Source organism: Leuresthes tenuis, unplaced genomic scaffold (genome assembly GCF_036924035.1).
Source record: "Leuresthes tenuis unplaced genomic scaffold, fLeuTen1.0.hap1 SCAF_12, whole genome shotgun sequence".
NCBI lineage: Eukaryota > Metazoa > Chordata > Actinopteri > Atheriniformes > Atherinopsidae > Leuresthes > Leuresthes tenuis.
Window position 1 is genome coordinate 21,450,675 of NW_027325366.1, and position 15,974 is coordinate 21,466,648.

Below are 15,974 nucleotides of genomic sequence, written 5' to 3' on the forward strand. Positions count from 1 at the left end.
TTTCATCAACATTATGCTACTGAATGATATTAATGATGCAGTTGATACTGGCATGAAAATGTTTGGCCAGTCAAGTGAAAAAGTCCTTTTATGATGGATAGTTACATAAGTACACCACTACCCTGGTTTTTAAAAGGTAAGTTAAACGTGATCAATTTTTTTCAACATTTCCTCAAGGATTATACTTTCAGTTTCCCACTTTTACAATCTTAACAAAACAGGGAAACAGACCTAAGGCAAAAGTTTGAGCACCCTGCATGGTCAGTTTTAAGTAACAACTGCGGTGGCATGTATCACAGCTTCAAGCAGTTTTAACACGTAAGTGTTTTAGTTCTTGCTTTAGGGATTTTTTCCCAATCTTCCTTCAAAGAGAAGGACATTCTTGAGCTGTCTTACATTCAGTTCCGTGTTGAGCTCTGGCCACAGATATCTTTAAGATCCTTAGATCGAAGGTAGATTTTGAAATGTATTGAAGGCCATTATACTGTAAAAGCTATTCTCATTTTCATTCTTTTTACAGTTTTTCCTTCTGCCACTGGTAGCAACACAAGTCCACAGCATGATAGATCCAGCTAAAAAAAAAAACTAAATTCTCCAAACCATACAGGCATCCAGATTTTTTTTATCACACCGTCAGATACGACCCATGACAGCCACCTGTAAAGTACTGCCCCTACAAGCAGCAGCAGGGAAATATAACTCATTTGAGCATTTACAAATCAGAGCAAATGCCATTCTCAAATCTTTTTAATAAAGTCAATTAAGAAGGTACACAGTCCTCATAACAATAAAGGTGTGGGAGTTTATTGTACAGTTATTGACAACTGTTTGAAAAATGCACCCTTGTGTAGCATAGATCATGACCAACTTGTGAATGATCAACGGAGTTCACGTTTGTCACGTCTTGGTTGTGTTTAGGCACAAAATGTAATTGGTTTGGATAGTAAAGTTTTTGGGAGGAGGTCAGTCTCACTTAAGAGTTAGACCGGTGTACTTACATTCAAGTCCAAACTCTTTTTTTCCTCCACACTTACTCTTCCTAATTTCCAAATTTAGTGCAGAACAAGCAGAATCTGATAATCCAATTGGAAGTTATTTTGCAGTCAAACAGGGGGTCTCTCTGGCAATCCTACGGACACCTCTCTGAGAGGAATTTCTTGGGTTTCTAGACCTCAACTTGATCTCTATTCATCTTGTAGCTTTCTCTTGACATTGGTTATAGGGATTTTCAGAGTACGAGACACCTGTTTGGAGAAGCATATGGCTGCTGATTGTTGGGAAATGGCTAAATTCACAGCACCTATCCCAGCTTGGTGATTTTGGTGAATAAGCACTAACCCCAACAAGCTAGTTAAGGTCTTAGACCTTGGGAAAAGTTGAATGAGAACTCATTTCTTGGAGGGACTTTATTTAAGATTTTTTTTTTCAACACAAAAGAACACTTGGAATAGTACATGTGAATTTTTAGTCATCAGTTTACATCAGTTGTAATCTGGTCTTGAAATTGATTTTACTGGCATGTTCCCACCATTACCAGTTTAATTAAGCTGATTTAGCATTACACAGAATATATTGACTGATATTATGAGCAGACTGACTCTGTTAGTATGGAATATTCATTCATGTCCAGAATTACTAGACTGTGACAGACTGCAGGAGCTGAAGACCTGGTTCCATTTGCATTCAGTCATTATAATATTCTCTAGCACCTGCTTCCAAATTAGCCATATTATTACGCTTTGGCACATTTAACCTTTATTATACAACCATTCAAAGAACAACCAAAGAAGAAAAGACACACAAAAAAAACCTCTCTCCCTGTAGATTTGACAAGATGTCGAAGATTATTCTAAGTGGCTATTCCTTGAACCCTTTCTATTCCCTGCAGCTACACAAAGCAGCCATTGACATCAGGTCTGTAATGATCACTGCCCTGAAGCATGAAACAAAGAAAGAGCATCTGTCTGGTGGAGGGAGGGAGGAGACCCACTCAAACAGTCGATCGTTCTATGACTGTGTCGAAATAAAACACAGCGAGGCGCATCCTTGAAATAGGCTCAGTGGAGGGGGGTGGGGGGGGTAATGTTAAGAGATCACAGCTGAATGCATTTCATGACAGAGGTGTAAGTAAGGGGAGAAATGAAAGGATTAGAAAAGGTTTCTTATGAAATCTCAGATGTGAGATGATCATTCAATAAAAAGTCCCTCTGGGGTGATTAAATCGATCAATGGATGGTAACAGCCAAGTGGACTGAGAAGATGTAAAGGAAGAAAGAAAGACAAAAATGTTTGGATAGAAAACATGCAGATTTGCCCGAGCTTGCACTTTACGTTAGGATTTTATGTCTCAGATTAAATCTTTTTTGACAACATATTGAATTTGCTTTGCATATTTCAACACAGAGATTATCTGCTCCTGCCACTCAAGAGGCTCACTGACCTTGATGAACTCACCCTCTCTTTTAACGACGACTGACTGAGTGCGAGACAGAAAGTCTCTTTAAATTTTGTGTGAACAGGTTTTAAAAATGGTTGTTCTGTCAGCTTCATACTTAGCTTTTGACATTCTCGTGTCAAATGGTTCAGAACAACGTTACAAACCGAACACATCAGAGGTCCTCATCGGAAAACGACACGTTTGCTTGGGGTTGCACATACATTTATTTATCGGTCAAGTCTTTTCCACGAACAGCAAAGACAATCGTCTGCGGATGGTCTGCTGCTCATGTCTTTATTGGTGTTGTGGATACAGCAGTAATATAATTCTGTTAAAGTGCCGACACTGAATACTACAAGGGAAAGTTCATCCCACTAATTGAGGAATGTAGAATAAGTCCTAATACAGCAGCAAACACTACACATTTCGTTGATCAAGCAAAATGCGTCATGACAAATAAAATAGGTTTTTCTCCACATTAAAGTGTGCCTATTGAAAGCATGTCATATTAAACTAAATTTTGCATATAGTTTTTACTCCACCTCACACACTATAATGCAGACAATCATATGTCCACAGAATTAGAGCTGCCCCATGTTCACAATTTAGTGTTGTGCTTTTTATACTAATCGAAGCACCGGCAGCAGCAGCTGACTGCCAGTCTTGTAGCAGTGCTTTGACGACATTCGGTCAGTGAATCACAATGAAGTTGCACATTTACACAATAGAGATTGTGCTAAAGTGAGAGGCAGTAAATGAGGCACCATTATATAAACGTCTCACTCCATCAATAAGGGAGAATAAGGGCCACATACATGTTCATTAATGTAACTCAACACCTCTTTGGCTCACAAATACATTAAAACACATGACTGTTACTCTAAACACTGCGATAGAATACAGCAGAGTTTCCAAACAGGGAGGAGGGTACATGACAAATGGCACAGAAGAGCAGATAAACTATTCACAATAATAGTCTCTCAATATAAATTAAGTGATCGGTCTATTACATGTACACTGTACGGTTGATTTACATATAGAATTTGTTCACTGTAAAACTAGGACACATTTGGCACAAAGGCAATGTAACAATACTATACACAATCTACACAAGAGTCTAAAAACACATCAGTTACAGTGCTTCTTACAGTGACTAAATGTTCAAACCTCGAAAGGAAATATCTGCTATGATGTTGCGGCACATCTGGCTTTAATAGCAACCATATATACTTTTTTTTTATAATTACACATAATACATTCATATTTATGCTGCACTATGGTTTCCGCAACATGCTCCCTTACTCGTGGAAAGTTCATTAAGTTTTTAGAACCTGCCAACAGTAATAGAACATTCTTCATATATATCTGGAGATTTATATCGATACATATATATCTCCAGATATATATATCCAGCTTCTGAAAAAAGTTGGGACTTTGTCTAAAATGCAAGTAAATAGTCCATGACTTGCAAACCAGTTAGAGCCGGTGGCACAAAAGCAACACAGGAAGAGTTACAACTGTTCTCACTGATAATTTTCACAAAACAGACAAAGAATCAGCTCTGGATTTTTGCCTCGTCTCAAATTTCTTTGAATATTTTGATGATGCGTTTCAGATGATGCACTCTCTGCAGTTACTCACAAACGCTGACAAACATCATTTTGAAATTGCTGGACTATTTGAAGTATTTGGAACCATCCCTACCTTTGAGTTTGAATTGAATTCTTTCCCAATTTCTCTCTTTCCTTCTTAACTTTATTCAAACATTCTGCCTCATGGCCTCAAATTCAAAATAAGCATATATTTTCAACAGGATAATAAAATTCCTCAGTTCCATGGTTTGATATGCTACATCTGTACTATTTTAATCAACTATGGGTTTGGATTATTTTGAAATGATAGCTTTCTGTTTTTATTTGCATTCGAGACATCGTCTTAACATTTCTGAAAACTGGATTTTCTTAACGTGAAAAGGAACCCTTGATAAACTCATTACATTTACATTGGGATTTATTTCCCCTTTAATGTCTTAGCAAGAACACCACCGTGTTTACTCATTTTCCCCACAGAGAATCTGGTGTGCAAATAATTTCAATATATACCACTGTTGCTAAAGACGGAACAGACAGAAACACACAGAGTACGTTATAGTTTTGTTGTGCATTACCTAAAAAGACCTGTAGGCAAAAATCTCACCATCTTCATAAGACAAATAAAGCCAAGCTCAAGGCTCTTCAGAATTGGCAAAGACAAATGTTCTGGACAAAATATTATCTCATGATACAGGGGACTCTTACAACTCATTCCCTAATCGCTCAATCTCCTCAATCAGGAAGTCGATGTCTGACCTGGCGGCAGCAGGATTGGAGATGACCATGCGGAAGAAGTTGACTTTGTCTCCTTGAGGCTGGTAACCCACCATTGTAGTGCCTGACTCCATCATCATTGCCTTGATCTTTGGGGCCACCTGATGTAGAAAATGTGCAGAATTACTAAGCTAAGATTTGTTCTAGCTCCTGAGTACATTTAAAACCCAAACACATGTTGTTCTTCGCCATGTGAATCCTTCAACCTCAGCCTGTATAAATCAGCCTCAGCGAGGGGAGAAACTCGAGATGAGGCTTGAAACGCAGATTAATGGCTCATTACCTTGTGCAGCCTCTCGCGCCTCTCCTCACCATCAGGCAAGCCGCGCAGGCTCGGCGGAATGTACCAAAAGCAGACATTAGTGTGCTGCGGCTGATAAGAGAAAGCAACATTTGTAAAGAGTGCCGACAAAAACTGCCGTAGGTAATTTCAGTGTTTCTTGTCATCGTGTCAGCGGAGCAAAATGATCCAATCAATCCTCACGCTTAATTGAAATTTGAATACTTTACTAATGCAGTTGTTAACAGCAAAAGACAACTCTGGTTATGAGGGATGATGATTGTTGTGTGGCAAATAACTGCAAGGAAAACCATTTGTGGCGACAGTCATCTCACCTCTCCGTTGAACACCATCTCATAGCCCTCTCTGTTTCTTATCTTATTGTACAGGTACGCCGACAGGTCCAGGCACTTGTCAATGTGCTGCTCAAAGCCTACTGTTCCCTGTAGGAAAATAAGAACAAGGGTTATAATCATATTCCGCATGTGGCAGCAAGGCTGACAGAAGCAGTGAGGAACATCAGGCTACAGATGATTGCACACCTTTGCTTTCCACATGAGCCAGAACTTGAAAATGTCAACATGCCGTCCACACTGAATGGCCTTGTCACCTGTGTCATATGTAACATCGTATTGTTTGTCTGGCTGGAAGAGGTAGCCCGCGCACATAGAGTTGCAGCCTTGTAATAAGCCCTGCAATAGAAACAAGAGATAAGCAGGAGGAGAATGCAGGCATTTGAGCTTGCTCATGTGCTGAGGTGGGAGCGTCGTGAGGAGCAGGAAAGCAAAGCCCACAGACTCACCCTTTCTCTGACCAGAACGGCAGAGCACTGCAGCGGCACTCCCATCATCTTGTGAGGGTTCCAAGTGACTGAGTTGGCCCTGCGGAGATATTGAAACAGCAAACACATGAAGGACTGTGTGTGTGTTTGCCAATTCTCTGAAGAGAAGTGGTAACATAGCATGTTTGTCTTTTGAAGGAGAATAAACTGAGATATCTAGAGTTCTATGAGATGACTACAGATTTATGACTTCTGTGGGTCCAGGCACTCCAACAGTTGTGCATTTCCAAAATAATGCAGGGCTTGGGGCACCAAGGTGTCCGAGGTAGGGGTTAAGGTGACATCACTGCATGTAAAAATGTCCCAAAATAAATCTTCTAACATTTTTTTCAGTTGATCTTTTCTTCCCAAACACATATCTCTGCAACAGACAACCCTCCTGTACTTTTTTTGCACTGGCTATTTCCTCCTCTTCTTCTACTAAGGAGTGAACCATATAAGATACCGATGGAAAGGTCTGTGGGGTGATGAATGTTAAGGGTTCATCATGAACATGTACCCTTTACCTCTCTATTCCGTTCAGCTTGTGCCTGTGTTTCCTGGACATCAGCAAACCTCCTCCCCATGCACCCTGCACAGGAAACAGCATACTGTCCTCAGAACACTAAGGGTTCTGATGTCGATCTAAATTGTATCACAGAAATCTGTAATGTAAACGAGTGCCCTGGTGATTATGAATATTCTCTTACATCCACATGAAGCCACATGTTGTACTTTTCACAGATGTCTGCAATTTCGTTGATGGGATCAAAGGCTCCGTAGACGGTGGTGCCCGCGGTGGCGTTCACAAACATCGGAACATACCCCTGCAAACCAAATGAAAACAAGACGATTCTCAGCTTAGTTACAATTCTTATGTTATTCCCCCCCCCCTGTGATTGTTGACGTGAAAGAGACACGTTTAAACAAGTCCCTGTTAATGCATTCTTCTCTGTCTCTGCCTGTTGTTGGGCCAAAATTTCCTTCACATTCAAAGGAATATTTTCAGGAGAGAAACTTTAGACCGGTGCAGCGTCTGACTTGAATTCCACAGCTCACATGAATGTTGCTCGTTGTAGGCATTAATGGATGGAGGGAGATGAATAGGTTAGAGAGGCGACATGTAAGTTATCACTGCTGACATTTACCTTTTGCTTAGCCTCGATTACTTTGGCTTCCAAATCAGCAGGAATGACTCTTCCTCTGGAAAAGTAGAAGAACATACAGTAAGCCATCCAGACATGTGATATTTGATCATGTTGTCAGCATGCAGAGCAAACGTAAAGCAAACCTCTCATCTGTTTTCAAAAGGATCAAGTTCTCTGTTCCAAAGCCAAGAGCTGCGCTTGCTTTCTTGATGGAATAGTGACTCTGCAGGACAAGAACATCAGCAGTCAGAAATTGACTTGGAGCTGCTTGCATGCTAAGAAAAAGGATATTAACTGTCCAGTTTTATGTAAATGTTCTACATTGGTCAGGTGCTTAGTAGAACAGAGGCAGTGTTGGACTAACATGCTCTGAGGTGAAGAGGACCAGTCGGGGTGCAGCTGCCATGCCTTTGGTCTTGACCTCAGGGAAAAACTTGTATCTGGCAATCATCACACTGTACATGTTGGAAATGGCACCTCCTGTTGAAACCAGAAATAAACACCACAAAATCAGCACAGAAATTAAGTACACATCTGATTTACATTTAACATACTTTTTCTCCACAATGCACAGCCGGGTTGGTACTGCCCAGCCTTTATGTGTCAGCATTAGCTTTTTCTTGATTTTTTTCTTTTAGGTTTTTCTTTTGACTCCCTAAAGATTCCTTGTGGGGTTTTTGACTTCTGAACTGGACCTGGATTGTTGGCCCATCTGTGCCTTTTTGGTAACCATGTTGACTGTCTTACAGTGAGCACAGTGGGTGACCTCTGCTCCTGGAATTAAACTTTACATTTTTAGACCCCTACCTCCTCCATATCATCCTCAATCTCAAGAACTGTAATTGTGCAGAGTGGATGTTCACATAACAGAATACTTCAAGTAAATTATGATGCTTTATTGTAGACTTGCATACCCAGCAGAGCATAAACTAATTATAATTAGCTGTATCTTTTTCTTGAATGCAGCATTGCATAATGATTACTTTGTCACATTTTTTATAGTTTAGTTGTGATTTCATTCAAGTAAGATTTTTGAATGCACAATTTAGTTTTATAGAAGCTGTCTTATAGAAGTGGTCCTCTGCTGAGCAACGGACGTGGCAGTGACTCAGCAGATACAGGCACTGCCCTCATGATAACAAAGTTGGCGGTTTGAGCCCCTGTTCTTCCATGGATTCATGGCAAAAAACACTGAACCCCAAATATGCTCATCTTTCATATTTAATGACATTTCCTCATGTCTCCTGTTTACTGGTCCCTGTTCCCATCTCCTCACAATTCTCTGCCTGTTTCTGCTCTTGTGTTTACTCCTACAGCCCCATATGCTGTACATACTCCATTGCTGGCTTTAAACTTGACCAACTTTGGCTTTCTAGAAGTTGCACTTGTAGTTTTGCCACATGGTTTTCTCCTTTGCCATGTTTCTTGGTTTTGGCAATTTTTCCTGCTTCTTGATTGAAATTGCTTGTGTCCCCCAATCTTCTCATCGTCTGAGTCTCTCTTTTTTAGTCTAAAATGTTACATCTGAACACATAATGAGATTATCTGATGGTGGGAAACAAAAACGAATGGCTAAAAAAACAGAACATCTGGTTATATAGTGGTTCATATGAGTTCAACCACGTTCACATGAGCTCACTGGTTGGGCTTTTACCTGGAGAAAATATTCCATCTCCCTCTTCATTCGGCCAGCCAACGATCTCTCTCATCTTTTTGAGTGTCAGCTGCTCCATTAGCACGAAAACAGGGGCAATCTCATAGGTGAACCTGGAACAGCCAAAAGTGCACAAGTTTCATGAAATGCAAGAACATTAAGGCCGCTCAGTATCATAGAAACAGCACAGTTAGTAAGAAATTACAGTACAGACAGATTCATCCATCTTTCGACCAGTATTCCTCTAATTACATAAGTATATTGTCCATTCATGCAAAGCAAGTAAATGAATCATGGGAATAGTAGACGATTGTTGCATTGTGCCTCACATCATCTACAGCCCCCACACGCACACACACAAACACGGATATGGAGGGGTATAAAATAAACAAGTCATGTGCCGACTCACAGATGTCCCACATAAATTTCGCTGCACTCATTTACGCAGACAAGGCTCACTCTGATTATGTAAGACTTAGATGTGATTGTCAGTCTATTAGTGTCAGTCAATATCTGCCAAGGATAATTAGGGCTGATGGAGCAATTAATAAAGGTAAATTGGAGTGTAAGCAACCTACGCCCCTTTGGTTTAAAGCCATCCACAGTGATGTCTCCAACAACACACAAGCGGATTGAACCAGCTGGAGGGAACAATCTGAAAAACATGCTAAGCTTGAGAGGACTTTAATCAAAGTTCATGTAAATAAACACAGCTAATGTCCTCTCTGAGCTTACATTTTGTCCTCAGATGAAGGAGACGCTGCATGGTCATACAAAGACTTAGTGGTGCTTTACTTGTAATTTATGAGTCGGTTAGAAGATGATCAGGCACATTTGTTTTCTAGACAGTAAATGACTTTACAGGCCAGTCGGTCAAGGTACTTTTCAACCTGGCAATCCACAATCTGTTGTAATTTATGGATTATAAGTGCTCTTATATGCACAAGAAAATAATTGATAGACAGTGATTCTGCTTTACTGGCCAAAGTGAAAGGATTGTATTAGTCAAGTGACCTCAGTCCACATGTTAACCAAATATCGATTAAGTCCTTTTTCGTGTGTTCCACTTTTGGTCTTTTATTTCAGAGTGTGGTCAGCAAAATTGGAAGATGTGAATAAGATGTTCATAAATCTTATGTTTATGGTATTGTACTTGTACAGCAGGACTTCCTGGACTGTTTATGAGGCGCAGAATGCAAACGCACTCAGTAGCTACGCAATGTCCGTCTTCTCCAGTCCCATCTTCACACGTAAGAGGGCACAATGATATAAAAACATCTGAATTTATTCAAATGAAAGAGACTGCCCATGCTGCTCTGATCATAAGTCACACAGAAATATAAAATAAAACACAGCAAAATCTCACTCTGAAAAGATTTATTGTAGCACCGAAACTCCCGCAGAGAGCCAGCGATGGCTGCTCACATCATTTACAGACGGCCTGAGGAGAAGAGGCTCTTTTCCCCTTCCTGGCATTGTTATGTCACGGGAACTTGCATAACACGACACAAAGAAAGCATGTATAACTGCGAATGCTAATCAATATGCAATTTGATTTGCCGACTGGGCTGAATCATGTGCCTACCTCCTGTATGCACAGGCCACTACTGACAATGCTGCGGGGGTGTAACTGCACAAACGTTGTCTTTTGTGCTCTTTATTTTCTTGCTTGACTGACAGTCTGTAAGAGCGTGTTGGTTGTTTTTTTTTTCTCAGTCAAAGACAGTAATTACTGCATGTCACTTCAAGTATTCTTCCAACTGAAAGCCTCTTCGCATCATGGACCACTGAAAAAAACAAAGGCGAACAAATAAAACGAGACTTATCCTAATTGTACTCACATATTAGTGTTGGCTGTAGAGGTGAGCCACTCTCCTACCAACCCCACAATGTCTAATCCAGTGGACAGTTGGTTGAAGAACCTGGGATGACCTGCGATTGATACAAAGCGAATAAACCATCACAATCCTCAGAAAGCCATTTACCCATCTGCGAATCTGAGAGAGTCAGCTAATGAGAGCTATTGATCAGAGCAGACTGTACCTCAGCTCTCAGGGCTCCTCACCTGTTCTCACTCCATATTTCAGGGTGTCCCTGCAGTCCACCAGGATCTGCTCCAGGGACTCGGGCTGGTCGGAAAGTTCCAGGTTGAAGCCCTCCATGCCCTCCAGCAGCTGGTGGGGGTGATGGAAGTCCAGGACCTTGGTGGACCTGTCGAAGGTCTTCCGGATGTAGTTGGTGAGGATTTCCACGATCTCCAGCAAGAACTGCATGGTCGACTCCTCTCCATTTTTTGCAGGCAACAAATCTGCAAAAAAAAAAAAGAAGAAGAAGAAAAAAGTTTGTGTTAAATTGAGTCTATTTTTGGTTGGTGACTTCTGGTTAACCAACCTTTTTTTAAAACATGTTTCAAAATGGGTGGATGATTTTTCCGGTGACTTCTTGGTTGATTTATCATTTCTGTTTTAAATATTACGGAATTAACACTCGATCTCCTTGTTGTATTATTGTCATAGAACCACAATTTAGATGTTTCTGTGCTGCTTTGTTCTCTTAACAGCGTCACAACCCAGACATGTGCAATCATGCATTTCTTAGGCCTTACGTTTAATGTCAAATGCTCCAAGTCTAGGCATACGTGTTGAATAAAATGAATGTGCAGTCTTTTCTGCAGCCTACCTCTGGCATACAGGTTGGAGAAGTCCGTCTCTGTTCGCCTGAAGCGCGCATCTCCGCCACTGTTATCACAAGACAGCAGGTTTTTGGCTGAGCGCTCCTTGAAGGAACTCACAATCCTGCTCCTCTCCTCCAGACTGTTGTTCTTCTGCAAAAACCCTAAACGATTACAAAGGGGAGAGGAGTCCTGAGAATGGTTACACTTCCCAAACCTGATGAGAGCTGCGGCTTTTCCACTATAACAGACACACTAACGGGCCTATTTTTCTTCTCGCACCCCCTCCCCATTTGTCTCCTCTCTCTAGTCTCCACTGTATTTTCCGTCTATTTTTTATGAGAAAAGGGAGCCTTCCGGTCCTATTTATAGTCCGGTGGAAACTCTGTGGGAGGTTGAGCTCATTGACATCATCACCAAACTCCAGTCAAGCAAAAACAGATCGCTGTCATGTTTTTATTTTTTATTTTTTTAACCAAAGCATGACACTGTGCACCTCAGAGGAAAGAGCTCACTTGACCGATTTTTGCCGTGATGGTGAGAGGATTCGAGACTTCATTAGAAAATAAATGAAATATCGATTAATTCAATTAAAACGCACTTTTAGAAAAATCAAGAAATATCTCGTTTTTAAAAAAAAGAGCAGATCTGACACTTTCACAAATTTCACAACAGTTAATGTTTACTTTGGTCTCTCGAATTATTTTTCTGTTTGATATTTGAGAATGATTAAAAGAAACAATAGATACATTTAATGAAATCAGCAGAACGTGTCGGCGAAAAATACCAAAAAAACTGCGCTGCGCGCCGGTGCGTGACATTCCCCATCATGGTGGATGTCACGCCGTCCTTGGTTTATTAGTGAGAGACTGAAATAGACCCTCAGAGTGGAAATTGGAAAATCCATTCCACCTAATTTCCCCTTTAATTTTCTCCCACGCGGGGTCAAAAATCGATGGCGTTTGATTCTCTTTTTCCATGCCGGCTGAATTAAGCAAAAATAAACAGATATATATATATTTATAAACCAAACACGGAGAATTTCAGACGCGTGCATTGAACCGCTGGTAAAAGCATGCAGGCCATGAAGCCTACACTTCAGCATGCAAACACAGACTTGAAGCCCATGTCTGTCTCTGCTCATTCTAACATAAAACAGAACAAAACCAACTTACCACATATCTTCATTCCCAATTTTCTAGTGCATCCATGAGCAACTCCACACCACGCGTCATAGCCTGACATCATTTAAGAAAAACATTTGATTAGAAAGGCTCTTTATTGGATTTCGCTTCTTTTACCTTGAACATCTAAAAATGAGAATAAATGGAGGCTGGGTGATGTGGCATGCTGAAACAATCGTGAGCAGGAGCGTCGTGGGATTATTTCTGACATCTATTCTAAATCTGGATTTGCCCCGCTTCCACATCGTGTGCACCTCCCGTGACCCACAGGGCTCGGAATTAATTAGACGTTTGAATCCACGCCAGCCTGAGGATCTAATTGAGTGAAAAGACGCTGGTTAAAATGCGAGCATCAGGAGACGTGAGCCGGCTGGCCAGTGAAAGATAGAGAATCACTGCGTTATCAAGGGCTTCCAGCCAGAGAGGGGATGGGGCACCTTGGATGTGAAGCAAAGGCGAAAATCCTCAAAAAACAGCAATTTGGGAGGAGGAGGGGGAGGTTGAGAGGGGAGGAAACAAGGAGGAGGTGGTGGTGATCAGTCCCATTCCCATATCCCAGTTTAACCCTTGCTTTGGATCATCAGATAAATCATTGCAGAGCTCACTAAACGCACTTTAACAGATATCCAGCACCTCAGGCTGAGAGGATGAGATAGGAAAAAAAACAAAAAAAAAACAAAAACAAAACAAGCACACAAAAAAACAGACAGACGAAAAAAAAGAGCTGATGTGCTGACAAATGGAGTTCAGAGCATACAATGCTGGTGCAGAGGACCAGAGGAAAAGGAATGCTCGGGCCTAATAGGCTGTAATCATTCCAATTCATCAGACGCGCGTGGGCTGACAACGCAACAGCTTTGCACTAGGTTTTTAAAATCAAATGCAGTGAGAATGCCAGAAAGTGCATTCATTTTTTTTAATCTTTAGATTAAAACTCTGTTTTCTTTTTCTTTTTTCTCTCTCTCTCTCTCTTATTTAATTCCTTCTTTGTGTGTTTTCACCTGTCACTTGATGTTAGACCTCTATTCACTGGGAGAAATTAGGCTTTTTTTTTTTTTTTGTTCAATTTTATGGCTACCGGCTGACAATGAAAGGACTCAGCAGTCTCCTCGGTGCCCCTCCGCTTGAAGGCTCCAGCGCTCGAGAGTGCCATTAGAGTCTATTTAATATGGCTGAATTAACTGGCACTTCAGGGGCAATTTTCATTTTTCTATGCAGGCACTTTACTGGAACAGAGCAGAAGGAAAAAAAAAACAAACAACAACAAAAAAATTAGTTTTTAGAAACAAGAAAAGATGAAAATAATGAATTACAGCACCACTGCCACCACCCCTAAGACTATTAATAATAAAGACGTGAATTAGTTGTGATAATATTGGCTCTCTGATTAGATGCTGCGCAGCCTCGGACATGTTTTTTCAGCCTTCAGTGGGATGTTAGCAGAGCAAACCGCTTTTCTGACAGCAGCATTCGTCTGTCACGCAGGTGCCGGGAGGTCCGTATGGTGAATGAAATGCAGCGATGATTTGTGGCGAAGGAAGCCCTCTCAAATGGCAGCGGACTCCCCTACATCAACCCCCACCCCCCTCCGAAACCACCCCTCCCCTCCCCCCTGTCTCCCCCTCGATGAAAATGATTAATGGCATTGCCCACAAAGTAAATGCACACGTGAGGATGGCGTTGTATCTGTGATGGACCTACTTGTGCCCGGTGGCCGTAAATTTGTCGAGTTGGGATCCGCTTCGCCGCCGGAGGAGGAGGAGGAGGGTGCAGACGCCGCCATCACTCCCGAAACCCTGAGCCAAAAAAAAAGAAGCCTGGGCACTTTTTTTTTCCTTCTTTCTTTTTTTTCTTTTTTTTTTTGTAAACTCTTTATTCCTCCTTAAAATCTCTCTTTATGCTACCAGAGAGGAAAGTGGGGCTTATTGTTGGGGAGACGGGAGAAATCCACCAGACATACTGTCGGAATGCGCGTCTCAGCGCGCGCCTCTGGCTCTTTAACACTAAGAGAGATGCTCAACTTGGCGACACAGACCTGTAGACGACAAGGGCACATCCTGTCTCACAAGTTGAGAGTCAAATTCACAACGTGCACGAAACAAAAACGAGCAAATTGGGGGGAAATGTCTCAATAACGAGAAATTGCAGGAGAAACAAATCCACTGAATGGGGCTCATCATTTTGGCTGCTCAGAGCTTCGTGTTTGTCATCGTTATGGTTAAATCCCTGCGTTGAAAATGAGGCAAGGCCATCAGCAAAAGTTTAAATAGAGAGATTCATGATCACAGTAGTCACACATTTGTCTTCATAAATCATTGACACGGCCTGGATGCTCACTATGGGTCTGCTTTGGCTTCCTGAAGCCGAATGGAAAATATCAAGTTCAAGGTGATCCCTACTCCGATGACCGTGCAGGTTACAGAAAAGACTAAATTAGTTATTTATAAAATTTTCCCCCGAAATGATATGAAACCTATTTAACGTGACAAACAGTTCACACGCAAACTAATCCGAAGCTCTGCCAATTAAACCTGTTTTCCTTAAGGGAGCACCTTAAATCTTATTTCTTAAAAAAAAAAAAAAAAAAACACCTGTTAGAGCATCCCCGAGTTTATTTAGAGTCGATTTGTTAATCCGCGCTAATGCGTAACGCCACTTACCGTGGTCGTGTGTATCCAGGTGAACAGGTGCAGTCCAAAACCAAGAAAAGGGGAAATTTAAGACCAAATTAAATCCTGAAGGAGAGGCTGATGCGCCCACTCCAACCGAGGCGAAGAGGACACAAACAGAGCTGAGCTTCAGTTCTCCGCCAGATCACATCCAAGGTGACCTCGCTGTTGTAGTGGCCGCTTTGAATGGCTCACAATTAAACCAAGCCCCGTCTGGAGTTTCTTGTCACTGCGTTCGTGCGACTCTTTGCAAGCAGCCACTATCTCCACCGGAGCTGCGTACCAGAGCCGTCTGCGCGGTCGGCACTGAATGGCGCCGTTTTCGGCCCCTCGAGTGTGACTTTTTTTTTTTTGGAAGTGCTTATGGGTGGTCTTCTGTTCTGTACAGCTCTGGCTGGAATGCTTCTCACGAACAAGGACCTGAAGTTTGATGCTATGATCAACACATTATGTGAGGAGGGATCAGGATCGAAGAGGGGGGGGAGGAGGGAGTGTGCTGGTTTTGTTCTGGTGGGGGGGAAAAAAACACAAGGAGACGCGGGAGAAAGAGCCACAAACACCAGCCCCAAAACCTCATCAGACGATAGTTATTTATTTCCCACTCCCCAAAATCCGGAGTGTCTTCTGTTTTTGAGCATCGTGCGTATAGCTCAGTGGCAATCCCTTTCCAAACAATCCTTTAAAAATAATAATAAAAAAAAAGCTGTAACTGAAAGGAAATCTGCACCCGAAACAAACATTTTAT

General features: G+C 41.6%; 1 protein-coding gene across 1 annotated transcript; it reads right to left on the reverse strand.

Annotated features, from left to right (window-relative positions):
• Window positions 1-795: 795 nt before the first annotated feature.
• LOC140319438 (glutamate decarboxylase 1) lies at window positions 796-15,726 on the reverse strand. Its single transcript, XM_072397070.1, has 17 exons — window positions 15,221-15,726; window positions 14,262-14,356; window positions 12,552-12,614; window positions 11,385-11,540; window positions 10,771-11,013; window positions 10,547-10,637; window positions 8,706-8,818; window positions 7,416-7,531; window positions 7,195-7,274; window positions 7,052-7,106; window positions 6,614-6,730; window positions 6,431-6,495; window positions 5,886-5,964; window positions 5,626-5,775; window positions 5,419-5,526; window positions 5,087-5,176; window positions 796-4,904 (listed from the first exon to the last, which is right to left on the reverse strand). The coding sequence occupies exons 2-17, from the start codon at window positions 14,341-14,343 to the stop codon at window positions 4,731-4,733; spliced, it is 1,782 nt and encodes a 593-aa protein (XP_072253171.1). The 5' UTR covers window positions 14,344-14,356; window positions 15,221-15,726; the 3' UTR covers window positions 796-4,730.
• Between the last annotated feature and the right edge of the window lie 248 nt (window positions 15,727-15,974).

Bases quoted from the DNA above. Each gene is read 5' to 3' on its own strand.
- LOC140319438 (XM_072397070.1), bottom strand. From the start codon at position 14,343: ATGGCGGCGTCTGCACCCTCCTCCTCCTCCTCCGGCGGCGAAGCGGAT. The intron at 8,819-10,546 runs GTGAGTACAATT...TGGCTGTTCCAG, and splicing joins TCTACAGCCAACACTAATAT to GTTCACCTATGAGATTGCCC. The intron at 5,177-5,418 runs GTGAGATGACTG...TTCTCTTATCAG, and splicing joins AGATGGTGTTCAACGGAGAG to CCGCAGCACACTAATGTCTG.